General features: G+C 42.2%; 1 protein-coding gene across 7 annotated transcripts in view; it reads left to right on the top strand.

The window, feature by feature from the left end:
• The window catches only part of ANKS1A (ankyrin repeat and sterile alpha motif domain containing 1A), a 167,590-nt gene that overhangs the window by 28,193 nt on the left and 112,443 nt on the right, over window positions 1-26,954 (top strand). For 5 of the 7 annotated variants that reach the window (XM_040337793.1, XM_040337790.1, XM_040337794.1 and 2 more), the window contains exons 4-6: window positions 14,045-14,098; window positions 20,586-20,882; window positions 22,819-22,894. In XM_040337793.1, coding sequence (XP_040193727.1) covers window positions 14,045-14,098; window positions 20,586-20,882; window positions 22,819-22,894 — 427 coding nt within the window. The remainder of the gene's footprint in view (window positions 1-14,044; window positions 14,099-20,585; window positions 20,883-22,818; window positions 22,895-26,954) is intronic. The other 2 variants (XM_040337792.1, XM_040337795.1) reach the window with 1 other exon arrangement.

The following is a 26,954-nucleotide window of genomic DNA, read 5'->3' as shown; positions in this document are numbered from 1 at the left end:
CATGTAACATATTATTGAAAGGTGAACTTGGCCTTTAACATTAAGGACCCTTTCTCCCTTATTCGTGGTAGTGTAGATTCTGTTTTGCATACCTCAGATGTTGATGTGTGATGAGGTCGCAGGTAAGGCTTCCTCCTGATGACTTTTCAATGTGGATCTTATTTGTACAACACCATGGTACAACATGTGCAACCTCACTCCTATGTCAGTCCTTCCTACATGTCCTTTGATGTCAAATGAGAGTCTGCATTTGCCTTTCTGCCCAGCATACAAGCACTCCTTTGTGAAATGTTTGCCTTAAATTCCACCGTTCCCCCTAACGGCCATTACAGACAGTGAAAATTGTAAGCCGGAAGCATTTTGCAATCCTTTTTATGGCTAACGTTTGGCTTTATTTTCCGATTTCTTGGGAGTTGCTTAGTTTGGCCCATGGTTGTTGAGTAACAGCTGAAAGTTTGCAATGTCAAGGATTTTATTAGGTTCTGTAATTATTAACAGGTGACAACTACTAACTAATGGGACCTTGTAAAAATTGTGTTTATTACTTGTGGAAGGGCGTCTACACTTGCATATGGCAGAAATATTTGTTCCTTTGCATTACATTTTTTTAAATAAAATGTAACCGTAAAGTAATATTTGCAAATATGTTATTTTTTAATGTGTGTGTGTGTGTGTGTGTGTGTGTGTTTTTTTTCCTATTTACATGTAGGTACATTTTGTAAGTGAAAAGTAGCAATATGACCAGGAGTGCCCAGACTTTAGTGAACAACGTCCATTTTTTTTTTTTTTTTTAGACTGGAGCCTGCAAACATTGCACCCTCGATCAGTGGATCGTGGGTGTAGTGTCGGGCTCTTCCAGACGCTGCTGACGGCTCTCTGCCTGTACCTCCGCTGAAAGTGTTGGTGAACTACGAGGTCGCTGACCAGCACGCTCATAGTTAATTGAGAACTACAAGGCATCTGCCACAGTGGCAAACGTGACTTGTATTTTTTTTTTCCACAGATCTCTGCCTGCACAGCTGGGCCATTTTTTTTTTAAATGTGGCAAAGGCTGCGGGGGAAGAGGAACCCCCCACTCACTTTCACAGGAAGGATAAACCCTAAATACGGGTGTAACCTGTTCAGAAGGTGAACTTGTGCTTTAGACCTAATGCAGAACAATTTCATGTAACAGATGGTGGCAACCCCAACAAGGAAAGGCTCTGTTTGGATCTATTAATTTCAAACAATATGGAGTTTATTACAGATATGTGGGTTAGACACAACTTGGGTAATGGTGATCATGGTGTAATCACATTTCCCATAAGTTACAGGAAAGAGAAGCATGTTGGTATGACAAGAACTCTAAATTAAAAAAAAAAAAAAGTTAACTTCAATTAGAGTTCAGCGAAGGGCAACAGAATTAATAATGGGAATGGGGGACCTCGGCTACGAGGATTGTTTACCTAGATTGCAATTCGCTTAAGAGGGGATATGATTACGTTGTACAAGTATATTAAAGGTGACCCCCAGTAACTGTAATAAAATGTTTAATATAAGGTCCTTGAAGAGGACACATGGCCATGATTTCAGGCTAGAAGAATGGATTCCTTAGATTGAGGAAAGGGCTCTTCACTGTTAGAGCAGTAAACATGTGGATCTCCCTCCCCAGTAAGTGGTAGTAGTTTAGTGTGTCGACCGCTTAAAAAAACTTTTAGCTGTCTTCCTCAGGAAGACAATTATACAATGCTCTGTGTATTGTTGGATAAAAGAAAAATCACACAGAGGTTGAACAATGATGGAATGATCTTTTTTTCAGCCTTATAACTATGTAACTTGATCTGTTTTTGATTTTTGTTCTTTGTTGGCAGCCTATTCAAAATTAAAGCAATGTATGTCAACGCTAAACATGATTCACATTACAAGAATTGCAAAGTGTAAGTAGGCTTTTGGTGTTTTCCATTAGGCCCCATTTACACTTTCTTCATGAGTGATTACATGCAAGTTGCCACGATAAGCTGTAGGAGCTGTCAACCTCCCATTTCTTTCAATGGGGCTGCATTCCGCAGACTTGCTGGGTCTCCCACATGTAATTGGTAGTGTCCCATTCACATGTGTGAATAGGGCCTTATTAGCAGCATAGAATCCATGACTGGAATTAGTCTGCAGGCAATGACGGCTGCTATGTAATAACAGCCGTTTTTAAATGGTCTTGCATGCCCCACTGCTGAGTCACCACTACAGCTCTCCTTTCAGCAAGGAGCCTTATTGATTTCAGAGCTGTAGGGGAGACTTAAGTCTAGCACACACTACAAGTTTAGCGGGCTGAATGAAAAAAGAGGACCGCTTAGATTGGAGCCGCTGTTCTAACAATCTGATGTTAGTACAGCGACCTCTCCTGCTGTTCTATTGTGTTCTGATAGAACACTCCGGTCAGCGCTCTCAGCTATTGGCTGGAGAGCGCTGATCGGTAGCCGGTCAGGAGACCTTTTTCAGTCATGCCGACTCCTGTCGGACCAGGTGCAGTACACACGGGCCGAATGTTGGCAGGTTTCTATTGAACCAGACAATGCCGCCCACCATTTAGTCTGTGTGTACTAGGCTTTATCAGGTGGTGTGTCAGACCACTGAACTGAGATTGCTGTTTTCACACAGGGTGCAGAAGTCTTTAGGTGCAGGTTAATGCCATGGATTGGTGGCTTTAGCGCCATAATCAAAAGTAATCCAATAAACCTTGTCTGGATATCTTCTGACTTAATTCATTTTATTTTTATTGCAACAAGTTGGCTTTAAAAATAAGCATGAATGGCCTGGCTGGCAGTTATAGGGGTCTGTGGGATTTTCCTCATCTGTACCTGTACTACTTTGTGGTTATGAAATTTAAAATATCTGGCCAAGCTAAGAGAGGAGAGGGAATTGTTTCCCATGGATGCTTGCAAATATGCCAAATTGCAAGATTTCTTTCAGGGACTGAGGAAACCTGTAAACTCTTTAATACACTTACACATTTTTTGAAAAATTATGCTTTGTATCGGAACCTAAAATAAAAACCCTGTTGTTTCCCTACAAACTTCTCCTGGGTTTTAAAGAGCCGGTAAGGGTTCATACTCCTAAAGGGAATAGGAAAGAGATATGGGGACCGCCCTACAAATACTCAAAAGGCCAAGATAACAAGATTGGTAGATGTGTCATTCCAAAATTCACAACTTCTTGAATGAGGGCAAAGGCTTTAGAGTTACCAAGACTGTGTAAATTGAGATAAAGGACTTTAACGGTACCAATAAGATAAAATGTCAAAAGTTTTCATTATACAAAGTTTTAAAATCCTTTAGACATAATATGGAGATATGTAATTAAACCACAAACCTGTACATAACACATTGTAATACTCTCTGTATTATCGTCATCAACCCTACTGCAGACAGGTGATGAGTAGCTCGCTACGACTTTGTTGCAGGTGCGTTTCACGGGTCATAGCCCGCTTCTTCAGGAAGGCAAACTACAGCCAAGCGCCAAAATAAAAAAAGTATAATCGACAATTCCAATTTTGTTGAACAAACTACATGATGGTCTTCTTACAACCATCTGTTGTCAAATTTTCCTTGTTGGATGAGGTAGTTCAAATGGGTGGTTTCCATGGAGCATCAGAGTTTAAATGTTATCGGTGGGTCTCTAGAACTTAAGGGTCTTTGGGTCTCTGATGCTCCATGGAAACAGACCATTTAAGACTACCCCCATCCAACAAGGAAAATACCACTATGTGCTCAATAGGTGTGCCCTCATCTTGTTAGATGGACCTCATACACATATGGAGGTCTAATACAGCTTTGGAATGTCAGCCTCTCCTCCAGTCTCCAGCAGAACATTTTTTCTTATATATAGGAAACAAAGGGCACTAATAGTGTAATAAATTCACTTTATTTACCACATAAGGTAAAATGCATTTACATTGTAGCAGATATAGTTTGTCTTCATATAAAAACAGTCCAGCAAGAATAGGACCTATCACTCTTCCGTGAGGTCTCAGGTTGCTGCCGATCCTCCCCCCAAGAGTCCTGCCTGCATGGTGATGTCACAGCCCTACCTACTGACGTTTTGCATCCAATAGGACTTTCTCAAAGAGCAGGTGGGACTCTTAGGGAGGATTAGCAGCAGCTGGGGAGCTGAAGAGCGAGTGATATGTATTATCCTTGCTGGACTGTTTTTCTATTAAGCCAATCTATATCTGCTACAATGTGTAAAGGCTGTCTATTGGCTATGAAATCTGCTTGCTGCCAGTCACAAGCGGAGCAGAGCTGATGGGGAACTAGTGTCGTCCCGGCGCCAGAAATACCCATCAGGCGCCATCCACGCAACTACAGAATTCCTCAGTCACTGCGCAGTCTGTTTGATAGCTGTAGCGGCATGGAGGGAGTTCAGCTGCATAGAAGATGAAGTATGCTTTCTCTGGTAACGGCAAGACAAATGTTCTTGCTTCCCCCAAATTGTATGCGTTTCCAACAGGTACATGAATTTGGGGCAGGCAGTGACATTTGTCGTATGGAGGCACAACAGAATTCTAAAATGCGTCCTAAACACTCTTTATGAATTCCCCAGATTTTGTATAAAATAAAAAAACAGGCCCGACGGTTGCCTTTCTAGCTTCAGTATTGTAAATACTGGAATTGCCAGAGGTATTTTCTGTAAATTCTTTCAAGAGATGTAACTGACATTCTTTTGTATTTTTCGTTTCCTTTCGTTTGCTTGGGTGCTTGTCAGACTGACCTCATCCAGTCCTGTACTGGGCAGACTGTGAATAGAGGAGAAATCATGATATAACAAGTTCTGACATGACTTGATTTCCCAACAGCATGCATGTTATCAAGGTTTAGACAACCGTACAGTGACAAATAGCTTGAAACTGGCAACCCTGTAAACCTGGTACACTGCGTTACTGGGCTGGCCAATTCTCCGCATAATATAGAAAAAGCCATGCAAGAAAATAGTGTATTTATGCTTTTTTTTTTTGCCTTTCTATTCATTGAGGACTTGGTCTCCACAGGCACTTTTACTACAGTCCATTTTACTGGCAAAGATATTTCCCTTCCCTTCTTGGCCTACTCATTAGGTTAGGCCTCTGCTGGGATCAGAACCTTATTAATCCCTCTGTAATACTACGTACATTTTTAATAGTGTAGAATCCAGATACAATTCTTATTTTTTCTTGAAAAAGAAAAGGGAAAGAAGTAAATTTTCCTGTTTTTATTACAGTTTTTAGTTCTCATTTGCGAGATTTCACATGAATTTACAGTATGTGCGGTACCATAACGGGAAGTAGAGAAATCCTAGCGACCCTGTTTTTACACCATTTATTTAACCACTTGACCGCCTGAAGTTGTATCCCCCTTTTTATGACCAGGCCATTTTTTGCGATACGGCACTGTGTTATTTTAATGGACAATTGCACGGTCATGCAACGCTGTACATAAATGAAATTGATGTCCCTTCCCCCCCCCCCACAAATGGAGCTTTTTATTTTGCGGGTATTTGATCACCACTGCATTTAAAAAAAAAAATCTCCGTTCTGAGTCTCTGCCTGTCCGATTGGTGAGTGCCGGCAGACATCCAATGCCCAGCACCTGCAGGCAAGCAAGCACACGCCATCTTGGCAGGACTGCAGAATCATAGGAGGGCTGCCCTGTAGCAGTAAATCTGCTATGGAGCAGTCCCGAAGTAGTTACACATCATAAGATTTTGTGTACATTTAAATGAGAAGTCCAGCCTGAGCTCATTCGGCTGGGCTTCTTCTATGGGTCAACAGAGAGCGGTCTGAAGTCCGCTCACCGCTGACGTCGATGGAATGAGTCCAGGAAACGCATCATCCCGACTTGGGAAGTCTGGATCTGCCAGCTGCCTGGACTGAAGCAGTCTCGGCCTCAGTGAGCCGCTGAGATGGCCACTACCCACCCCTCCACAGCGCAGCGCTCCAGTGAGCGTGGCAGAGCAGAGCTCAGCAAGGCAGGAACAAAAAGTGTTTCTGGACAGCCGCACTGTAGGCTTTTTTTTTTAAAAGGACGGCACTACAAGTCACAGCAAAAATGAAAATAAAACCTGGCTGCTGACGCGTTTCGCACTGGAACTAGTGCTTAGTCATAGCTCAAATGATGTCCAAAAACCTGCTGTTTGGTGCAGCCTTCTTGGATGTGATGTTGGTTACCCAAGCAGTCTCAGAGCTGTCACTCAAGTGACACTATTACAATAGTTGTTAACTTACTAGATATGAGATACCACAACTGCAGCCACACACAATCATTATATGTAGTGCTACAGAAGATTGTCAGAAACATGCTTTAGGTGTGGATGAAGATTGGACATATGCTTTAGGATACCTCTACAGACTTGAGACGTTGAAAGAGACTGCAGGAGACCACAGCCCTTTTACAAAAAATGCTCTCCTGCTTTGGCTGCTGCACAAATGGTTAAGGAGGGAGATGAGGGAAGGAGGAGTTTGGCCAGTGAAGAACATAATTAGACATTCCTGGAAGAGCAGAGTGTAATGACTTGCAAGGAGGGATGGGCATATGCTAGGGAATTGACTCTTCTTGAAGTAGTCAAATTTGTTCACAAGTGCCAACAGACCCACTGCAAGTCAATAAAAAGCTAGATTCATTAGTTTCCTTTTAGTGCCTAGGAAGGTCAGACAGGCCTGTTTAGCAATTCTTCCCAGGGGTTCAGAATTAAATTTCCATTTAGAACTGACCCGATCATATTGTATATGCAGATCCAGAATCCTTAAAATGGATGTAAACCCTCTCCTACACCAAGCGAAGTGAACAGCCTCAGATGATACATGGGGATCAAATAAATCTGCCTATATACATTTTACATGCATATCTGCTGTCTTCAGCTTGCTATATTCTTTAGAATTCTTGCATTGTGTTAGGACTTTTAATTCCTCATTTAGCAGTAGGAATATAGACTTGGCTTATGCTGTGTGACAGGAGGAAAAGCACCCCCTCTTCGTTCCACATAGGCAGAAGAACAGAGACTTTCAGAGCTGTGCTGTGACAAGACCAGCTCTCTGATGATCTATTTTACAGCATCCACCCCCAACACATTTCAGGCTGCTTTTATCTCCCATCTCAGGTAGCTTGTCAGAAGTAAGAGTAACAAAACTGCAGAAAGACATGGGACTTGGTGCTTTTGGAGAAAGATAGATAAGTAATCCCTACAGATGGATGTGCCTGAGTCAAATTTAATGAATCGGGTTTACATCAACTTTAGGGCATTGCCATCATATGTGTATTAAAGTACCATGCTCCTCACAACCTTGAAAGTAGGTCAAAGAGACAAATTTAGCCATGCCGTCGGGGGTCATGAAAAGTGCTTTGTAAGGGTTTTCTTGAGCTGGTATGTTGAGTGAGCATTTTGCTACAGCAACTTCGATTTTGTTCCAGTTGGCTATTTCTAGGGATTCTGCCAGATCCCTCTCCCATTTCTCCACTTATAGGAGCTTCGATGAGCCCACAGTCTGTAAGGGTTGTTCATACCGTAGAAGGGAAACCAGGCCTGTAGAATGGGGGATCTTTCAAGCAACAATTTGCAAAAAGTAAAGCTTTTCAGGCAATCTGTACAGTAAATACTCAATTTTTGTTTGCTTTTACCTGCATTTTTTTTAAGTTGGCCACAGGGTCTCTTTAACGGAGACAGACGGCAAAAAATATCTGGCAGAGGTTCTCCTTCACTCAGTCCTATTTTTGCTTTTCTGTGTCTGTGTTATGGAGAGATTCTCCTCACTTCATGTCCCAGTGGTACAACAGCAGGAAAAGGAAAGCATATCCAACAGGAACACACCTTGTAATGCTTCATAATTAATAATAAATGGTGAAAAAAAACATACATGCCCTTCTACCTTCTCACACCCCACTGTGCCAAAAACAAACTGAACAAATATCTAAAGCAGCTACTTCAAATAAATAGTGATGTGTAATGATTCTGAGTGAACAAAATAATAGCACTATGTTCAGTGAATGAACAATTCTAAATTAGTGTATAAATTAAACACCCTGTGAAAAGTATATCACACATATACCAAAAAATATATAGTTCATATATATTGGATAAAACTAAAGTAATTAAATAAATGCAAGATAAATGTCAAAAACGTTCATCCAGTGGTCAAAATAGGTAATAACAAGCCAAGTCCATAAGTGAGTGAATTTCAAGTGATTAAACTTAAAGTGTCCACTTAATCTTCTTAACGAATCTTGCTTGAGACCTCCTTAGGGTGTGGAGTCACTGAGCACTTATGGTGTGGTGGAAGGTCTCAAGCAAGATTCTTTACCCACTTAAGGACCACTTAGGTACTGGCGGCGGTCCGTTTTGCTGTGGGAGCGATCCGGGATGAGGGGGCGGCCATTGATTTCTGGCCACCCCCTCGCGATCGTTTTCCAGCAAATCGGATGCTTCCTCTTCCTGTGTAATGTAAACACAGGCAGAGGAAGTGATGTCACGCTCCACGAGGCAGACTTTTTGACCGGAGCTCGTGGAGTGAAGAAATCTTGCGTGAGTTGCACCAACACTACACTAACACCAGTACACATAGGCACACAATCCACCCGCCAGTAACCCCTCGATCACCCCCCACCAGCCCCCAGTCACCGTGTCACTGATTGCAGTGATCATTTATTTACTGATCACTGCATTTAGTGTCATTTGTGACTGTAAAAAGTGTTGGGGATATTAGCTTTAGGTCCAGGGTAGCCCCCTACACCCCTAATAAAGGTTTAACCCCTTGATCGCCCCCCCCCAGTTAACCCTTTCACCCCCTATCGCCAGTGTCACTAAGCGATCATTTTTCTGATCGCTGTATGGGTGTCACTGGTGCCGCTAGGTAGCCAGTTATTTTTTTAGGTTCGCTGCAAGCTTTTTATAGCGTCGGGTACCCCCATATATTTTCTAATAAAGGTTTTAATCCCCTGATTGCCCCTAGAGTTAACCCTTTCACCAGTGATCACTGTATAAGCGTTACGGGTGACGCTGGTTAGTTTGCTGTTTATAGCATCAGGGCACCCGCCGTATATATAACCCAATAACGGTTTAACCCCCTGATCGCCCGGCGGGTGATATCAATTACATTTTAGCATCAGTCGGGGTCTGCGTCGCCCCAGGCTGCGTTGGGTTAGTGGCTGTAACGCTTACACCCACGCGCAAAGCATACACCTCCCCCCCCCTTAGTGGTATAGTATCTGAACAGATCAATATCTGATCAGATCTATACTAGCGTACCCAGCAGTTTAGGGTTCCCAAAAACGCATTGTTAGCAGGATCAGCCCAGATACCCGCTAGCACCTGCGTTTTGCCCCTCCGCCCAGCCCACCCAAGTGCAGTATCGATCGATCACTGTCACTTACAAAACACAATACACATAACTGCAGCGTTTGCAGAGACAGGCCTGATCCATGCGATCCCAATTTTTTTATTTTTTTAAGCGTTTTCTACATTTGCTGACAGATCAGGTGCTTTTTTACTTGTGAATCCTTACTAGTGTACCACTAAATTTAGAGCCCAAAATAGCAAAGCGAATGTACACTAGTAAAGAGGCCTACAAGTTTCTGAGCCTGGCAGATGGTGAAAAAGAGGTCACGCATCTGTCAGATTCTGGCTCGGAATACATCCCCGTAGAAGACAGCGGCTCCATGTCAGATAGCTCTGTCGACAAAGTTGTGGTCCTTGCTAAGGGCAGGCGTACCCGACCCCATTCTGATGTTGTTGAGGCGCAAGAACCCCAGGACCCTCGTATGGAGCAGAGATCCAGTACTAGCATCGCTATTCCTTCTGGTGAACTGGCAAGCACCAGCAGGCTAATACACCCTGGTCGTTCATCCAGCACTGCAGTATCACGTGGTGACGTAGCGATAGGTAGTTAGGAGTAAAATCAGAAATTTGCGCCCTTAGAAATGCTGAAGGCGGTGCTTGGTTTTTGGGGCACCATACGTGGCTAGGCTCCCAAAGTCCCAAACATGGGGTATCCCCATACTCAGAAGAAGCAGCAAAATGTATTTTGGGGTGCAATTCCACATATGACCATTGCATGTGTAAGCAATATATAATTTAGTGACAACTTCTTGTAAAAATTTATTTTTGTCATTATTCAATTACTTGGGACAAAAACAAATATATTCAATGGACTCAACATGCCTCTCAGCAATTTCCTTGGGGTGTCTACTTTCCTGCCCTGCCATTTTGGCACCTCAAGAAATGAGATAGGCAGTCATAAATTAAAAGCTGTGTAAATTCCAGAAAATGTACCCTAGTTTGTAGACTCTATAACTTTTGTTAAACCAATAAATATACGCTTATTGTGATTTTTTTTTTTTTTTTAATAGTCATGTGGCTGAATACATTTCGGCCTAAATGTGTGACTAAAATTTAGTTTATTAGATTCTTTTTATAACAAAAAGTAGAAAATATCATTTTTTCCCCCAAATTTTCGGTCTTTTTCCATTTATATCGATAAAAATCGCAGAGGCAATCAAATATTATCAAAATAAAGCTCTATTTGTGGGAAGAAAAGGATGCAAATTTTGTTTCGGTACAACATTGCATGACCGCGCAATTACCAGTTAAAGCAGCGCAGTGCCAAATTGTAAAAACACCTCGGGTCTTAAACCTGCATATTGGTCCGGGGCTTAAGTGGTTAAGAAGATTAAATGGACACTTTAGCTCGGATTCACAAAGCACTTGCGCCGACGTATCTCGAGATACGCCGCGTAAGTGCAAATATGCACCGTCGTATCTGTGCGCCGTGCCCACAAAACTAGATACGCCTGAAAATAGGCTTCATCCGACCGACGTAACTTGCTTGCGCCGTCGTATCGTGGGCGCAAAGTTATTCCCCATATATGAGGCGCAACCCATGCAAAGGTATGGACCAGGGAACACAAGCCGTCGCATTTTACGTAGTTTACGTTGGATGTGAATATGGCTGGGCGTAGGGTTACGTTCACGCCTTGGGCAGTAATTCGTCGTATCTTAGGCAGTTGTTCCGACGTGATTCTGAGCATGCGCAGAAGGTTGCGTCCACGTCCCGGTGCATGCGCAGTTGGCGATTCATATCTGTCTGTCGCTCTGCCCATCATTTGCATGGGGTCACGCCTTATTAGCATGGCTCACGCCCACTTCCGCCGACTTACGACTTGGAAACCCAGCGCAGATTTGGCAGCACTGGCTTTGTGAATCCAGTGCTTGCCTCTATGCGCTGCGTCGGCGTAGCGTATAGAAGATACGCTACGGCGGCATAAATATGCGCCGCTGTTTGTGAATCCGGGCCATAAAGTTTAATCACTTGAAATTCACTCACTTATGGACTTGGCTTGTTATCTATTTTTGACCACTGGATGAACGTTTTGTACATTTATCTTGCTTTTATTTAATTACTTTAGTTTTATCCAATATATATGAACTATATATTTTTTGGTATATGTGTGATATACTTTTCACAGGGTGTTTCATTTATACACAATTTTTTTTAACAGGGAAATTTATACACTAATTTTAGAATTGTTCATTCACTGAACATAGCGCTACTATATTGTTCACTCAGAATCATTACACAGTGCTTCATAATTAATGAGTGGAATGGCCTTTCTGCTGTAATTAGGTAATCAGTCTCAGTTTAATATTAAGCAAAACAATTACTGGAAATGGCAGTGAATCAGTTAAAGGGGTTGTAAAGGTACAATTTTTTCCCTAAATACCTTTCTTTACCTTAGTGCAGTCCTCCTTCACTTACCTCATCCTTCAATTTTGCTTTTAAATGTCCTTATTTCTTCTGAGAAATCCTCACTTCCTGTTCTTCTGTCTGTAACTACATGCAGTAATGCAAGGCTTTCTCCCTGGTGTGGAGAGTGGTGCTCGCCCCCTCCCTTGGACTACAGGAGAGTCAGGACGCCCACTAACGCACAATTCTTTTATCTGCAACGTAGAGAGCGTCCTGACTCTCCTGTAGTTTTTTTTTAAGAAAAAAAATTGTACCTTTACAACCCCTTTAAGGACATTTCTGGAGAAGTTCTGTGGCTTTGGCAGTCATTTTATGTATCAGGTGGGGTTGCATTTTTAGGAAGTAAAACTCGTTAAATAAGGATAATTTTAATGGTCCTATAGGGAATTTACTGGGGGTTGCTGCACATAAGAAAAAACACCCTGAAGAGAGGGACCTGGAAATTTAGCTCATTGCAGAACCCTGTGTGTGTTTGGCTTGGCTGGTGGTGAGAACTTCCCTTTTAAAGTGTCAGACCCCAATGAAGATCCAGTATAGATTCAAATTCTACCTCTGTTTAAACCTAGCTATAAAATATGTAGTAGGTGGGTTTAACAAACATATATACTACAACTCTATATATACCGTATATATCCTCTATATTATATTATGGTATGTGACCCCTGCGTGACCCCTACTGTTGAGATTTTCCCTCCCTTTATGGCAGGGGTTCTCAACCTTGCAAGTGCCGTGACCCCTTAATAAAATTTCCCAAGTTGTGGGGACCCCTAACAGTAAAATTATTTTTGTAGCGTTGTCGGCACCCAAGGTAAGACAAGTAATTTGCGCCCCTAACCCACGGACATTTAGCACTTGCAGTCCCTTTTTTTTAAAACCTCTTATGGTAAATTTTAGGATGAACCACTCTTTCCCTTTGTCCTCCTTTCTTTCCCTTTTATCTCTCTCTCTATCCTAATTTCATTTTTTTCCCCCATCCCTCTCTAGCCGTCTTTCTTGTTCTTTCTCTTATTCTTTCTCTTCCTTTTTTTTCTTTGTTCCTCTCCCTCTTTTCCTCTACCTTCCATGTATTCTCTATTTTTATTCCTTCTCTTACTCCTTGGTGGTGGGGAAAAAGGATGCGTGGCAGTGCTGGTGGGGGGTGTACTGATCGGCCAACTTGGGTGCTCTTGATCAAGGTCCTCTGCTGATCTGAGAACTGTAGTGGGGACTTTTAATGGCAGCTATAATCACAGGTAGTGTTACTCGCTGTGTCTCCAGATTCACGGTGTCTCTGACTTTGTGCTGTCTCATAGCAGTGACACCTATGCCGAAATCAGGAGATGGGGTCTCCTCCAGCCCCTCCCACTTCACATTCCTCACCAGTCAGCTGACCTCTAGTCTCTGCCCCCCAGCCATGTCATGAACGAAATGGGTGGCTGATAAGAGGCTAAGAGGGCGGACGGGGCTCCAGAAACAGCCCTGCTGGGCGGTCGCAAAAAGGCTGTGAGAGCGGTGCAGTCTTCAGGAACAGCCCAGGATTTGGTGACCCCTGGCAAATCGTAATTTGACCCCCGAGGGGGTCCCGACCCCCAGGTTGAGAACTATGGCTTGTGGACTGAATAGTTTGACTGACATTTGTCTGGGAATGAGAGAGGTGTATTGCCTTTAACAATGTGGCAGAAAGTAAATACTCTTGATAACCTACATGTACGCTTACAATATTATAGGTGTTATTGTATTATATTGTTTTTGTAAGCATAGACGCGCTTTAAGCTCAATGTTAAATGCGTGCTTATTTTACATAGACAGCACACCAGAATAAGGATTCCTATTTTAAAAAAGTGACAGATATTTTCAGTTCAGTCTTTTGAGATCTATTAGTCAGTCACATGGCTAAAAATCCAGATTCTTCGAATTTTGTGCGTGTGTGAATTAGACGTCATTTCTCCTTTATGTTTTTAATTATGTGCCCACAGTTGGTACCAGTCGGACTGGGACATTCTAGGCCCCCTCACCTGCTTCCATTATTATGAGACCTTTTTAGGTGCTGTAGGAGCAGAATGATTCCAATGTGAGGCTTTGGCCAGAGAAAACCCACCTTAATGAAAATGTAACATTTGGTTAAAATCTGCATTTTTGTTTATCAAGTAAATATCCATATTCGTGCTGTGTGGGTTTGCTTTCATTTATTTGTATATTTTTATTAGGTTTTGTTTGCTTTTCATTTCTGAAACTGTTTCAGCTCCCCTATCTTTTATTGGTTTATTTCATCCTGTCCTTGTTTGTTTTGCCTTTTTCCCTGTTTTTTTTTGTTTTGTTTTTTAGAATGTCCCAGAAGTGAAAAAGTATGGCCCTTTCCATCCTTATGTGAATGCCAAGGTGTGTAAACCCCTTTTCTGCCATGCTGCATTAATTTCCCTGTTCTGCTCATGTGTTTGTGGCATAGGTGCTTGATAAGAACCTGCTATCTCTCTCACAGGCAGTAGATTTCTTGCTATTGATCCACTGTGCCCAGTGTGCTTTGTTAGGTGGCCAGTTTTTCTTTCCAGTCTCTCTAAAATCAGATGTTTACTGTTCTTTTTAGTGTTGTGTTTTTGTTTGTGTGTGTGTGTGTGTGTGTGTGTGTGTATATACACATTGTACTAATTCTGTTTTCAACTGTGCAGTAGTTCCTACTTTGCATGCTACTAACCGTTTGTATATAGTCAGCAACTGTCCGAAGTCCTAGAAAAAGAACGCGCTAATTTAGTACATTATCAGTAATCTCAGTTTAGGTTTAATTCTTAAAATATGATTACATGTTGTGTTTGGTGCCCTGTTAAAGCGGTAGTAAAATCTAATAAGTAGAACTATAGGCAAAACTTTCTCTCCTTTTTTTTTTTTTTTTTTTTTCTCTTTCTTTCTTTTTCTCCTTTCTTTCTTTCTTTCTTTCTTTCTTTCTTTCTTTCTTTCTTTCTTTCTTTCTTTCTTTCTTTCTTTCTTTTTTTTCTCTTTCTTTCTTTTTCTCCTTTCTTTCTTTTCCTCTTTTCTTTCTTTTCCTCTTTTTTCTTTCTTTTCCTCTTTTTTCTTTCTTTTCCTCTTTTTTCTTTCTTTTCCTCTTTTCTTTCTTTTTCTCCTTTCTTTCTTTTTCTCCTTTCTTTCTCCCCTGTCAGATTTTTTTTCGCTGTTTGTGCCTCATTGCGGAGTTTCCCTTCACTTCCTGTGCCATAGCCAAACAGGAAGTGAGAGGCAATCCCTACAAATTTAAGGATATTCCTTATGGACCCCCAAGTCACCAGGACTAGTGTCCCCATTGGAAGATTTTCCCTCTATTTTCTGGGGACAACGCAAAATTTGGGATTTTCTTCTAGACCCCTTTCACACTGAGGCAGTTTTCAGGCATTTTAGTGCTAAAAATAGCGCCTGAAAACTGCCTCTCATGCCTCCCCTGTGTGAAAGCCTGAGTGCTTTCACACTGGGGTGGTACGCTTGCAGGGTGGGAAATAAAGTCCTGCAATCTGCATCTTTGGGGCGCTGTAGGAGCGCTGTATACAGCGCTCCTACAGTGCCCCTGCCGATTGGAATGAATGGCCAACGCTTTCGAAGTGCCAAAAGACGGCCAGTTTTAACCCTTTCTTCAGCTGTTGGCAGGGGTTAAAAGGCCTGCTAAAACGGTAAAGTGCTGCTTTACCGCTAACGGACCCGCCATCCCAGTGTGAAAAAAGGCTTACTTTTCAATGGTAAACTGGCCAAATAGACAGGGTAAATTTCCTTTTTTAAAGCTGATTTTTAATTTTTTTTTTTTTTTAAATAAATAAGCTTGTGACGATCACCGCTCGTATATTATACGTCAGCATGTGCTATCTATTGTACTGCATCTGGTCTTAGTTCCCCTTTACTTACTAGAAACTCCAGTCTCAGCATGCAGCCATCTTGATTGTGGGCATCTGAAGCCCGCTGAGAGTCTCTTCTGGGATTAGGGTGCAGCTGGCTACCCAGCATGCACCTCCCGATCTCGCGCATGCACAGTGGGAAAGAATTGCGGCCCACTGTGTCTAGCAGCAGGTTTCCATAGCTATCGCGTCATTTCTGGTTGCAAAATAACACAATGCTAGCAGCGGGGGATGCCCATGGTCACCTGGGATTGATGATACCGCTATCCCGGGAGCTGGTGGAAAAGCCGATATGCGTTGCGGCAAGGTTGGACGTAAGTGCAGGCTTCACACTACAGAAAAGGTAAAAAATTACAACAACAAAAAAGAATAGCGGTGTGGTCATCTATAATTGTTCATTATAATTGGTCATCAACCATTGTTTTAATTTAGGCTGGAACTCTGCTTTAACAGGGAAACACAGCTCCTGAATGCGCTTTTAGGGTGTTCAGACAACAGCCCACAAACTCCACTGCTGATAAAACGTTCAAAAACTTTCATGTGTAGAGGGGAGTTTATGGGCTGTTTAAAAAAAAAAAAAAAGCCCAAACTCCCAATAACAGCCGTTTATGAGCGTCAGTGTGCATAGAGCCTTAAGTATACTTGCATACTAGCAGATTATGTCTTAAACCACCCAATGACGCACTTTTTTATTTTTTTATTTTTTATACCAGGACTTTACTACCGCTTTAAGTTAAGCCGTTATATCAGATACCAAGTCTTCAAAGCAATATATTATGTTTGTTATTGGTGTACCATTTGGGGAAGCCTGACATTGCATGTGCCCATCCCTACTGAGAAAACGCAAGACACAGACTGAAACAAACTGGAAATGTACTTTTTTTTACCATACAGCTGAATCCTATGTGCTCTCCGTATCTGCAAGCTGAGCTTGGTTTTCACAAGCTCATTGTAATGTTCTTACTCTGGATATATAGGCTATGTTCACCTTTAGTAACATGCACCCGTAATTGGGGTATAACATGTGTAAGAATTTAGCTCAGCAGGGGGTTGTGCGTGTCTCTCTCGATGAGTACACAGCGTGGTGAAAAGGTACGGCAGACAGCAGGAACTTGGTACAACATGTAGTTTATTTACAAAGTCTGTGTCCATACAGTACAGGCATCAAAATGGCAAACTAAAACAAAAACAGAAAATAAACCCTTGCCACGTTGGGCAGCTAACTACAAAAACTGGAACCTAACTACTTGTCTTGGAGCAACCTACTGATGCCCTGCCCAGGCACCGGACTGTCACACAGAATAAATCCACAGTCCACAGTCACACATGCAAGCAAATTGCTGCTCCCCTGTCTTTTATAGAGCCAAGAGTACTAGACCTGCTTCAGCTGAGCTTGTTAACCCTTCAGTGAGCCCAGCAAGCTCACTACACAACACAAAAAGAAAAATAATGTATACTGTATGCTGCAGTTTGGCCCAAATTAGCTATTCAAGGGATAGCAAAGCCGTATTTGGGTTTCTAATATTAAAATACTTTTCTGATTTTCAATTTTATGCTTGTCATTGTTTATCCCCCCTGGAAACATGTAACATTTCTCTTCCATACAGCAAAGTAATGTTCAGTTTGTAGACGCAATCAGTTTACATTACCCCCTCCCCTTCCAAATCTTACCTGCACAGAACTTTGCAAGTTATAGATGGCATCAGTGCCAAGACAAGGTCATCTAGAGCCCAGGGCGAGCATGCTAAACTGCCCCCCCCCTCAAGATGTATGAGCATTATATGTTGGCAAAAAAAACACTGAGCACTAATCTGCATGATTACTGATTTTCACATGCGCCCCCCCAGTACACATCTTCTATCCCCCACTTTAAATCCCCCCCCCCTGTCACAAATCCCCCTAAATTGCCACTCTTGGCACACCCCCTCCTCAAATTTACCCTTCAAGAACAATACTGACCCCCTGCCACCCCAAAGTACACATTCCAGAACAAATCCCCCTCTCCCCCAATCTCCTTGTGGTGCCCCCCACCTCACGTGATACCACAGTGCCCAGGGCAGCCAGCCCTTCTGCCCACCCCTTGTCCCGGCCCTGGATGGCATTGTCCCTAAGTTTACTGCTCTGGAAGTTTCACCTATGTTGTGTTACTTGCAGAGTGTTGGGGTCTATGCCCACTGGGCAGCTGAAAAGGCAGGAAGAAGCTCATAGTAGCTTGTATTGCACACAAGTTTATGCACATTTGAGCATTTTGCTTTTATAAACATTTTTGCCAAAACATTCCCCTCTGATAATTTTTCATTTTATTCAATATACATCTGAAAATGCTGAATGCTTCTAAACAACGCCTTTTAGGCGCGGCAATCGTTTTTTTTTTTTGTTTTTTTTCTGCTCAAAATTGCACATGTTGTTTTTTTTTTTTTTTCAGCCTGTAAACGCTCCTGTCTGTAAATTATCATCCTATGTGCTAACATAGAGTTGCTTATACAGGCTGAAAAAAAAAACTGCCAAAAGCCTGTATAAACTGCATTTTTTTTATGTGTGAATGAAGCCTTACAGGTCTGCCAGGTGGTGCATTGTATTTAATTGCAGCAATGGCATGTGATTACAGTAAAACCACGCTGAAGCATGGGCATATTATATAGCTGACCTGGTATGTAGGGGACTTTTTTCCTCAATACAACCCATATTGTTCTACCTCATTCAGAAAAGCTGTAGAAGCCATAAGATATAATAATCAACATCATTGCCTGAATTAGTTTCCGTGCATCTTAAAGGCATCTTAAAGGCAGGCCTTCAGTTCTGATTATAAAGGCCTTTTACAACAGTCAGAGAACTAGGAGCAAAGTCTACATGCCAGTTTTTGTAATGTTAACTGTCTGGCATGGTGGTGTATGGCAAGGCTTCCCTTTTTATTACGAAATTTGCAAGACTAATATGGAAAATACATGAAAGTGCTGACCACCCAAAATAAGGGTGTCAGACTCCTTTTCATTGCAGGATGCATCAGCATTATGGTTGTATATGTAAGACTATCTAGTGCTCTTTTTTTTCTCTCTGAGAATAGGCGCAGGAACTCAACCACACCCCCCTTCCTGCTAAACCGTATGAAACGGTGGGTGTGGCCAGCTTGCACTAACAGTGGTAGGATCTTAATGGGGCAGTAAATAGAAGAAGTGCGTTATGTGTTAAGTTCAGGGATGTGCTATGTACAGGGTTCGGGGAGTGTGCTACATAGAGTGCAGGGTTTAGGGGTGTGCTAGGCACAGTGTACAGGGTTCGGCTGTATTTCATAGGCTGTCCACATCTCGTGCCCACCCCTCCTTGGCTCTGACCTCTGTACCATTCTCCCCCATCTCCCTCCACAGCCCTCAAATACTCCCCTGCCAAAAGCTTGCATCTACCCTACCTGGCCTGGCTCTAGTAACTCCCGGTAGTGTAGGTGACTCTCTCTCACTTGCAGGGAGATCATTGATCGGCATCTATGCACCTGGGCACAGATGATGATCACAGTGCAGCTTACCATGTGATGCCCCATTCCATACTGCACCTGCATCTCCCTTGTCGCCACCATGAGTGTAGGGCAGGCATGAATTTGGGAGTGCTGCTGAGATGAAAGAAGACTTTTGTGTTCCCAAGTGTCAGTGGGGAGTAGAGGGCGCGAGTTGAAGGTGTCAGAACTCTGTTCTGGCTAAAAAAAAAAAGCCCTGGGTGCGCATTTGGCCCATGGGCCTTGTGTTTGACACACATATTCTAAAATATTTGTAGGAAAGTGTAGCCCTGTGTGTGAACCTCAGTGGTTTTGCTATTTGATTTCTTTTTTTTTTTTTATAGGTCTTGGCCAAATTACCATTCATAATTATGCAAGCATGCAGTCACACCAATTTTACAGAGAGACCTCTAAAAATAAGAACTTGTGATGTATGTACACAGCATATTTAGCCAGATTCAGAGAGACGGGCGCATCTTTATTTCGGCGTAGCGCATCCCATTTGCACTACGCCAACGTAACATAGTGAAGCAAGGCCAGTGCAAATGGCCTGGCGTAACCCCGCCTAATTCAAATTAGGCAGGTAGTGGGCATGCTACATGTAAAGTAACCGTGACCCCATGTAAATGAGGGCAGTTGGTACGGCGCATGCTCAGAATCACGTCGCAAATACTCAATGCTTTCGACGTGAACGTAACCTACGCCCAGCCCCATTCACGTATGCTTATGCAAACAACGTAAAATACGACGGCTGTTCCGTCGTCCATACCTTGCATGGGCTACGCCATCTTTTTGGTGGTTTATCTTTACGCCGGCGTATGTCTTACGTAAACGGCATAGCTTACTGCGATGGGCGTACGTAAGTTCGTGAATCGGCGTATCTTGCTCATTTACATATTCGACGCGTAAAGCCACGTACACGCCCCTATCGCCCAGCGTAAATATGCACATAAGATACTACGGCGTAGGAGACTTGCGTCGGTCATATCTTAGCAACAGTGAGGCGTATCTCATTTTAAGAATGCGCGCAAAGATACGACGGCGCTCATTCGGACTTACGATGGCGTATCTACTGATACGCCGTCGTAAGTCTCTCTGAATATCTTCATTTAATTTGACCTACTGGTGTGTGTGTTTTTTTTTTATTTTTTTTTTATTTAAGACTTGCAACATTTATATTCATAAAATTAAACAATTCTCTTGTGTAATTTGTATGCACTCATTTAGTTGAAATCTTCTTTCAGTGAGGGTGGACCGTATAGAGAACCATAGTATGACTGCAGACAGTTAAAACATTGATATCCTCATCTCATTAATGCCTTGCATGATTTAAAGTAACTCCCTTAAAGATTTTCCGTGTTCTATCATAATCCTGGTGTTCTTGTATTCTGGGTGAAAGTGGTGCATTTATATGGAAAGCAGGTGGTGGTATAGGTATACTAAACAACTTTGTATGTTTTTGTTTGGTACAAATTGCCTGTACTTTACTACCTTTTCTATTCCACAGAACAATGATAATGAGACGGCTCTACACTGTGCAGCCCAGTATGGGCACACTGAAGTGGTTCGTGTTTTGTTAGAAGAGCTGACAGACCCTACGATGCGCAACAACAGGATGGAAACGCCACTTGATTTAGCAGCTCTGTATGGACGCTTGGAAGTAGTGAAACTTCTTCTCAATGCACATCCTAATTTGTTGAGCTGCCACACACGCAAGCAAACCCCTCTTCATCTGGCTGCTCGCAATGGGCATCGAGCAGTTGTCCGTGTCTTGCTGGATGCTGCTATGGATATCAATTACCAGGTATTGACCATACATACATACATACATACATACATACATACATACATACATACATACATTATGGGGGGTGGGGTGGGGGTGAGGAGGATGTCCTGTGTAAGTTGGGTAAGGAGCTGATGAAGAGGACTGTGTCCAATCACAGTTGATCACATGTAAACAAGGAAATGCCAGCTTATCAGCGCTCATCAGTGTTGCCCATCAGTGCCATCCACCAATGCCCATCAGTGCCACCTACCAGTGCCCACCAGTACTGCATATCGGTACTCATTAGTGCTAGATATCAGTGCCCTTCAGTGCAGCTTATACTGCAGATTGTATTTCCATGTTCTGTGTACTCTGAGAGACCAGATATAGTGAATGCACAATCCTGGGTTGTGTAACACTTTAAAATTGCCCATGTGGCCCTAGCCTAAGCCAGCTCATCCTGTTTTTCCACAGATGTAAATACAGAGTCAGTGCTGGGAGGGGGAAGGAGGAGAGTAAGCTAAGCTGCTGAGAGAGCCAACTAGAATGACTACAGTAATTCTGCTGTTAACTTTGCAGATTAATTGTTTCATATAGAGCCTTAGAAATTTTAATAAAAGCTAATTTGCTGTTTATGAATATGCAAATTATGTAAATGTACATGCATTTAAGCCACAACTCCAGGAAAGATCTTTTTTGCAAACTTACATTTGTCCAGCTTGGCTCATTTTATCCGGAGGGCTGCTGGGGAAGCTGAGTATTTTCAGTAGTAGTTGGCACTACATACATTGATGGCCATGATCCCTCCAGCAAAGTTCCACTCTGCACACTAAACACAGTGAAATTGTTCTACAGCACTGCCTTTCAGAGAGCACTTTGTCTCTTTCTTTCACCTTTCTTTATAAAAAAAAAAAAAAGACAAAACGGCACTTATAAATTGCATGCAGTATGACACAACTTAAATTGCCAGTTTTATTCAGTTTAACAAAAACCCAGATTAAGAGACATCCACTTAGTCTCTTTTCAATGAATACAGGGCATTCTCCGACGAGATGGGGTGGAGATCATGACATCGTTGTTTTTTGTATTTAATTAAAAAATAAAAATACATGGTGTTCTTTAAATTGGCATTGGGGGCCCTGTGTTCAGTGTGCAGCAGGTAAAGCCACTGGGAGCCGAACCCCAGAGATCATCCTTCTCACTGTATGTAACATAGATTGCTACAGCGATTTTCTTCATCTCCAGAGGTCCTCTTGACATCAGGATAACTTACCTTGAGCCAAGCTGGACCAATGTTAGTTTGCAAAAAAATACTTGGGCTTCCACTTTAGGCCCTAAAACATAAGAGTTTAACGTAAACCAATCATTGGACAGACATGGAGGCTGTTGTTGCTGATCATTCTCTAACCTGGATCAGGATAGTCAGAGTAAAGTCAAAAGCCCTTACCAGCTTTCAAATAAAAAAAAGATACTTACCTGCATATATGTTCTGGGTTAGTGACACAGCATTGAGGTAAAGAGGGAGGGTCAGTACAACGGTCAGGCTAGTGACATCTTCATGTTTTTCTGATGGTATTTTTTTTTTCTTGGTGTACAGTTCTTAGCTGCTCCATAAATACATGTACCCAATGTGCGGCACTCCTAACAATTACATTTAAAAAAAAAAATGTTTTTATTAAGTGTTGGTAGCGCCGCACATTGGGTACATGTATTTTTGCATTTTCACATTGTGAGGAAGTGTGGGGAGTGCTGGCTGTTGTGCAGTAGTTTTATTTATATATATATATATATATATATATATATATATATATATATATATATATATATATATATATATTTATATTTTCTATTTTTTTTTTTTTTTTTATCTCCACTCTTTGGCAGCTCACAAGGTTTCTGCATATTAGCTGCTTCTTGGTTTTGCTTATTACTACATTTGATTTGGTTATGATTATACTTCTTGCTTTCACAGACAGAAAAAGGAAGTGCGTTACATGAAGCTGCCTTGTATGGAAAGACTGATGTGGTACAGGTGCTCCTAGATGCAGGTACATTATTTGTTAAAATACCGCCTATTTTAAATATAATATAAAATCCAAGTTGTATATTGTATTAAATGAGATGGAAGCAATTGAAACTTACTGTTCTTGCTGGAGATCCTGCCACTCTTCCGGTGAGTGTTGAGTATATAGAGCAGAGCCCAGATCTGGGTGTTCAGACCCGACGCTTGTTTGCAGCATCAGAATAACAGTCCTTTCTCTTTCTGACGAAACATGTGTTCTTCTCGACATTTTACAGTATGCTGTTTTTTTTTTTTTTTTTTGCTGTACATACCGTCTTATTGGCATTTTCCACCCAGCTTCGGGGTACTCACTACCGCGGGAGTAGGCGTTCCTATGCAGAGGCGCAGTGTCATGTGAGACTTCGCCCAGATGATTGACGTCTTGAGAAAAACTTCCCCCCGGCGGATAAGGCGCGTCACAAGTTTCCGAAAGTAGCCGAACTGTGAGTCGGCTCTGTACGGCGCTATATAGAGCCGACTCGCAGTTCGGCTACTTTCAGAAACTCGTGACGCGCCTTATCCGCCGGGGGAAAGTTTTTCTCAAGACATCAATCATCTGGCTGAAGTCCCACATGACACTGCGCCTCTGCATAGGAACGCCTACTCCCGCGGGAGTGAGCACCCAGAAGCCGGGTGGAAAATAGCAATAATATGGTATGTACAGCAAAAAACAAACAGCATACTGTAAATGTAATGTTATATACATGTTTTTAGGGTGAACCTCCGCTTTAAATCTAAACTCATTTTTGTGTTTTTCAGTGGAACACCGATTATTATAGTCATATTCTGCAGTGATTTTTCTTGCAGGTCTTACTCCACTGGCTACACTAGTGCTTAATCATTCCTGTGTCTGTTTACACTGATCACCACCCAATTCTTTGTATGTTGCATTCATTACTACATGCTGTCTGATTCCCTGTGCATTGTGTAATAGCTCAACATGGAGTCCCCTGGCTGCTGCCTTCTCATCACTTTTGTGTCCACTGTCTTCAGACCTTCTTCACTTTCCTTTCCCACAGCTGAACCACAATTTCACGTATTAGAAAAAAAAAAAAAAACATTCTTCAGGAGGGAGAAATTACAGTTCAAGGCTGATCCATTTCTCATGTCTGTGATCAGCTCCTGCTCTGTATCTGTTTGTTTTACCTTCTGGTTCATAAGCAATTTCTCTTCTGGATCCTTTTCTTATTGAATCACAATCGATAGACATTCATTTATCCTTTTATCTCAGAAACTCACATTTTTCTGCCTCCCTTCTCCCCTCTGCATTTGTCTAAGCCACATTTTTACCAATTCACCCAACTATGCTCCACCACTCCATATTTGATCACACTCTGACCTGCTCTGTACAGAGCTACTACTCATATGGAAAAAAAATGATGATCATGGCCTATTATCTGCTTACTCCCTGTAACACGCTACTTAAACAAAAATTACCCTTTTTTACTAGAACGCTTATGCTTGTAAATTTACTATAGATTAGCTTAGATAATTGTTTTATAAGCTACAGTAAAATAAAAGACTTTGTTCTTGGAGGGTGGTCCTATATAGTAATACATTTAAAATGACCTTGGTAATTCAAGGTGAGCATATAATGATAAAAACAGCATTTATATGCTGCACCCTAAATACAGGTGTAACATGTTACAGATAGTGACCCTAACCCTTAAGTTAATGGGTGGCTTCACAAGACTAGTAGGGAGGCTTGGGACGGGGTTGGGACCAAGCTTGACTTTCTCAGGTAGTCCCACCCCCCAGTTGTCTCAGATTTACTAGAATCCTGTGTCCCTTAACAAATAATAAAGAAAATGGGATTTCTTTATCGTCCTGGACACAGGCTGTCAATTACAAAGGAGGGTTTATATTCTGCACCTTCAGGTGATTGGACACTGGCAAAGCCAGTCAAAGTATTGCCACTCCCGCATATAACCCCCTCCCACCAGTGGATCCTAAGTTCTTAGCTGGCGTCCATAGGTGATGGATGTATCTCTCTTAGATTTTTTTTTAGGGGTATAGCACTACCCCCGAAGGAGTTGCTGGTTTGTTTTGGGTGGCATGTTACCTCTATTCCTCCACCGTCTAGGGTGTACAATGAGAGCTGAGTAGAACTGCAATGTCCACACTTTAGATGTCTTTTTCTGTGCTTTATTACCCAACGGGTAAAATAATAAAAGTAGTAGAAGAGGTAGGAAGAATAGTAAGTAGTAGGTCCAGGCATATAACTTTGTTCGGAAACAATCCTGCTTCCAACGATAAACTTTCGTCGCCACTCTAGCCAGAGTGAGTATTGTGCACCTGGATAGGCCTCTCTCACCAGCCTAGCAGCCAGAGTGTCACACGGAACTTTAGCAAAGTCTCTGGCACAGACCTTCCCAAAGATGGAGATATTTTCGGTCCAGAATCCTTCTCAACTCAGGATTAAGCACCCCGGATCTCTCTTGAATAAACTTTGGTCAATTCAGAACTGACAGGCGACCATCATTCAGCCTCTCAGTAATGGTGCCTCCTTCGATTAAGTCTAAGGCCTCTCCTGAGATACCAGCCTCGTGCTCAGTATTCCCCCAGACGGGTTTTTTATCGGACGGCTTCCTTAAGTCCCCCAGCATGCACAGCGAAGTGACCAACCCTCACTGATTGGCTGATGAGGAAAAATGCCCAACACGCCCTGACTCGACTGCTGCCACTCTTGGCCTGGGGTGGTACAAGCACCCCTGGCAGCAATAGTGGTCACTCACAGTACAGCCATGGCTGCAACAGAAGCCCAAATTTGGCCAAAATTACATTGTCAGCAGTAACTAAATCTCTGACCACCCTCTAAATTTAAAGCAGCACCAGCTATGAAAGTAGCAGGGCGCTACAGGGGAAACAGTGTATTCAACTAGCAAGAACAGTTAACTACACCAAGCCACTGCAGTGTAGGCTGTCTGGATTAGTGCCCCCCCTGATTGTTGGACTGCTGGATATAGGTAACCCGCTGGGTAGCAGAAAGAGAGTTCTGGGAGCGATAAGGTAAACCGCAGAGGAGGTATACCGACCAGATCAAACATTTCTGAAAGACATATGAATTGTTATAAATAAAATTCTGCGCTTAGGTGTGAGCTGGGCTGCTGCCTCCCCTAGAAAACTCCACGAGTGAATTACAGTGTTGGAAATATATAAAGATGTAAGTGGCGCTGCCCACCATCTAATAAAAAACTGACCCTCAAAGGTGTATCAAACTACATGTTATTGTGCTAGGTGCAGGTAGCAGTGTGTGTGTGTGTGTATGTATGTATGTATGTGTATATATGTATATATGTATATATATATATATATATATATATATATATATATATATATATATATATATATATATATATATATATATCTATATATATATATATCTCTGTATATTAAAGGCAAGTGCCCAAAGTGAGTAAATCCAACAAAACTTTTTTAGATGCAGTGTTTTAATCAACAAAGTTCATATAAAATAACTCTAAAGAGCAAGATTCCAATTGCTGATGTGTGTCTCACCTGATGGTGCACTGCAAGTGCAAAAAACATGTAAGAAAACCGTGTATCAAAAATGTGAAAACGGGTAACTATACCAATCGATGTCGTTCCGACAACATCATATGACGAAAAGCTTGTTATTCTCCCGCTTCACTTCCGGTTTCTGTATTCTGGTCTGTGGAACGCACGCTGTCCAGCCCTACGGACTTGTTCCCATTTCTTACCAATCTGGAAAAAAATGGAATGCCCCCTTTTTTAAATAATTTAATTTAAAATTTGCTATAATACATCTACCCATTCGGATTGACACTGAGTGCCCGTTCTTTATGTCCATATATATGCGGATACCCTATGATCTGACATGCCACGGAGGAGGTGACCGAAGTGGGTGCTAGGAAACCAGGACCAAAGACAGACCTGACTACATGCCCTTTACCCCTGTAGGGGTGCAGAGATCTGGTGAGTGTGGAACCAAGGGGGGAGCACGAGTGTCACTTCACTTTTTTACACGGGAGTTGTGACAAAATGTATGCACAAGTCACTTTGGAAAG

Source organism: Rana temporaria, chromosome 2, assembly GCF_905171775.1.
Source record: "Rana temporaria chromosome 2, aRanTem1.1, whole genome shotgun sequence".
NCBI lineage: Eukaryota > Metazoa > Chordata > Amphibia > Anura > Ranidae > Rana > Rana temporaria.
The sequence above is the reverse complement of the archived record's forward strand: the minus strand, read 5'-3'. Positions and strand labels throughout refer to the sequence as shown.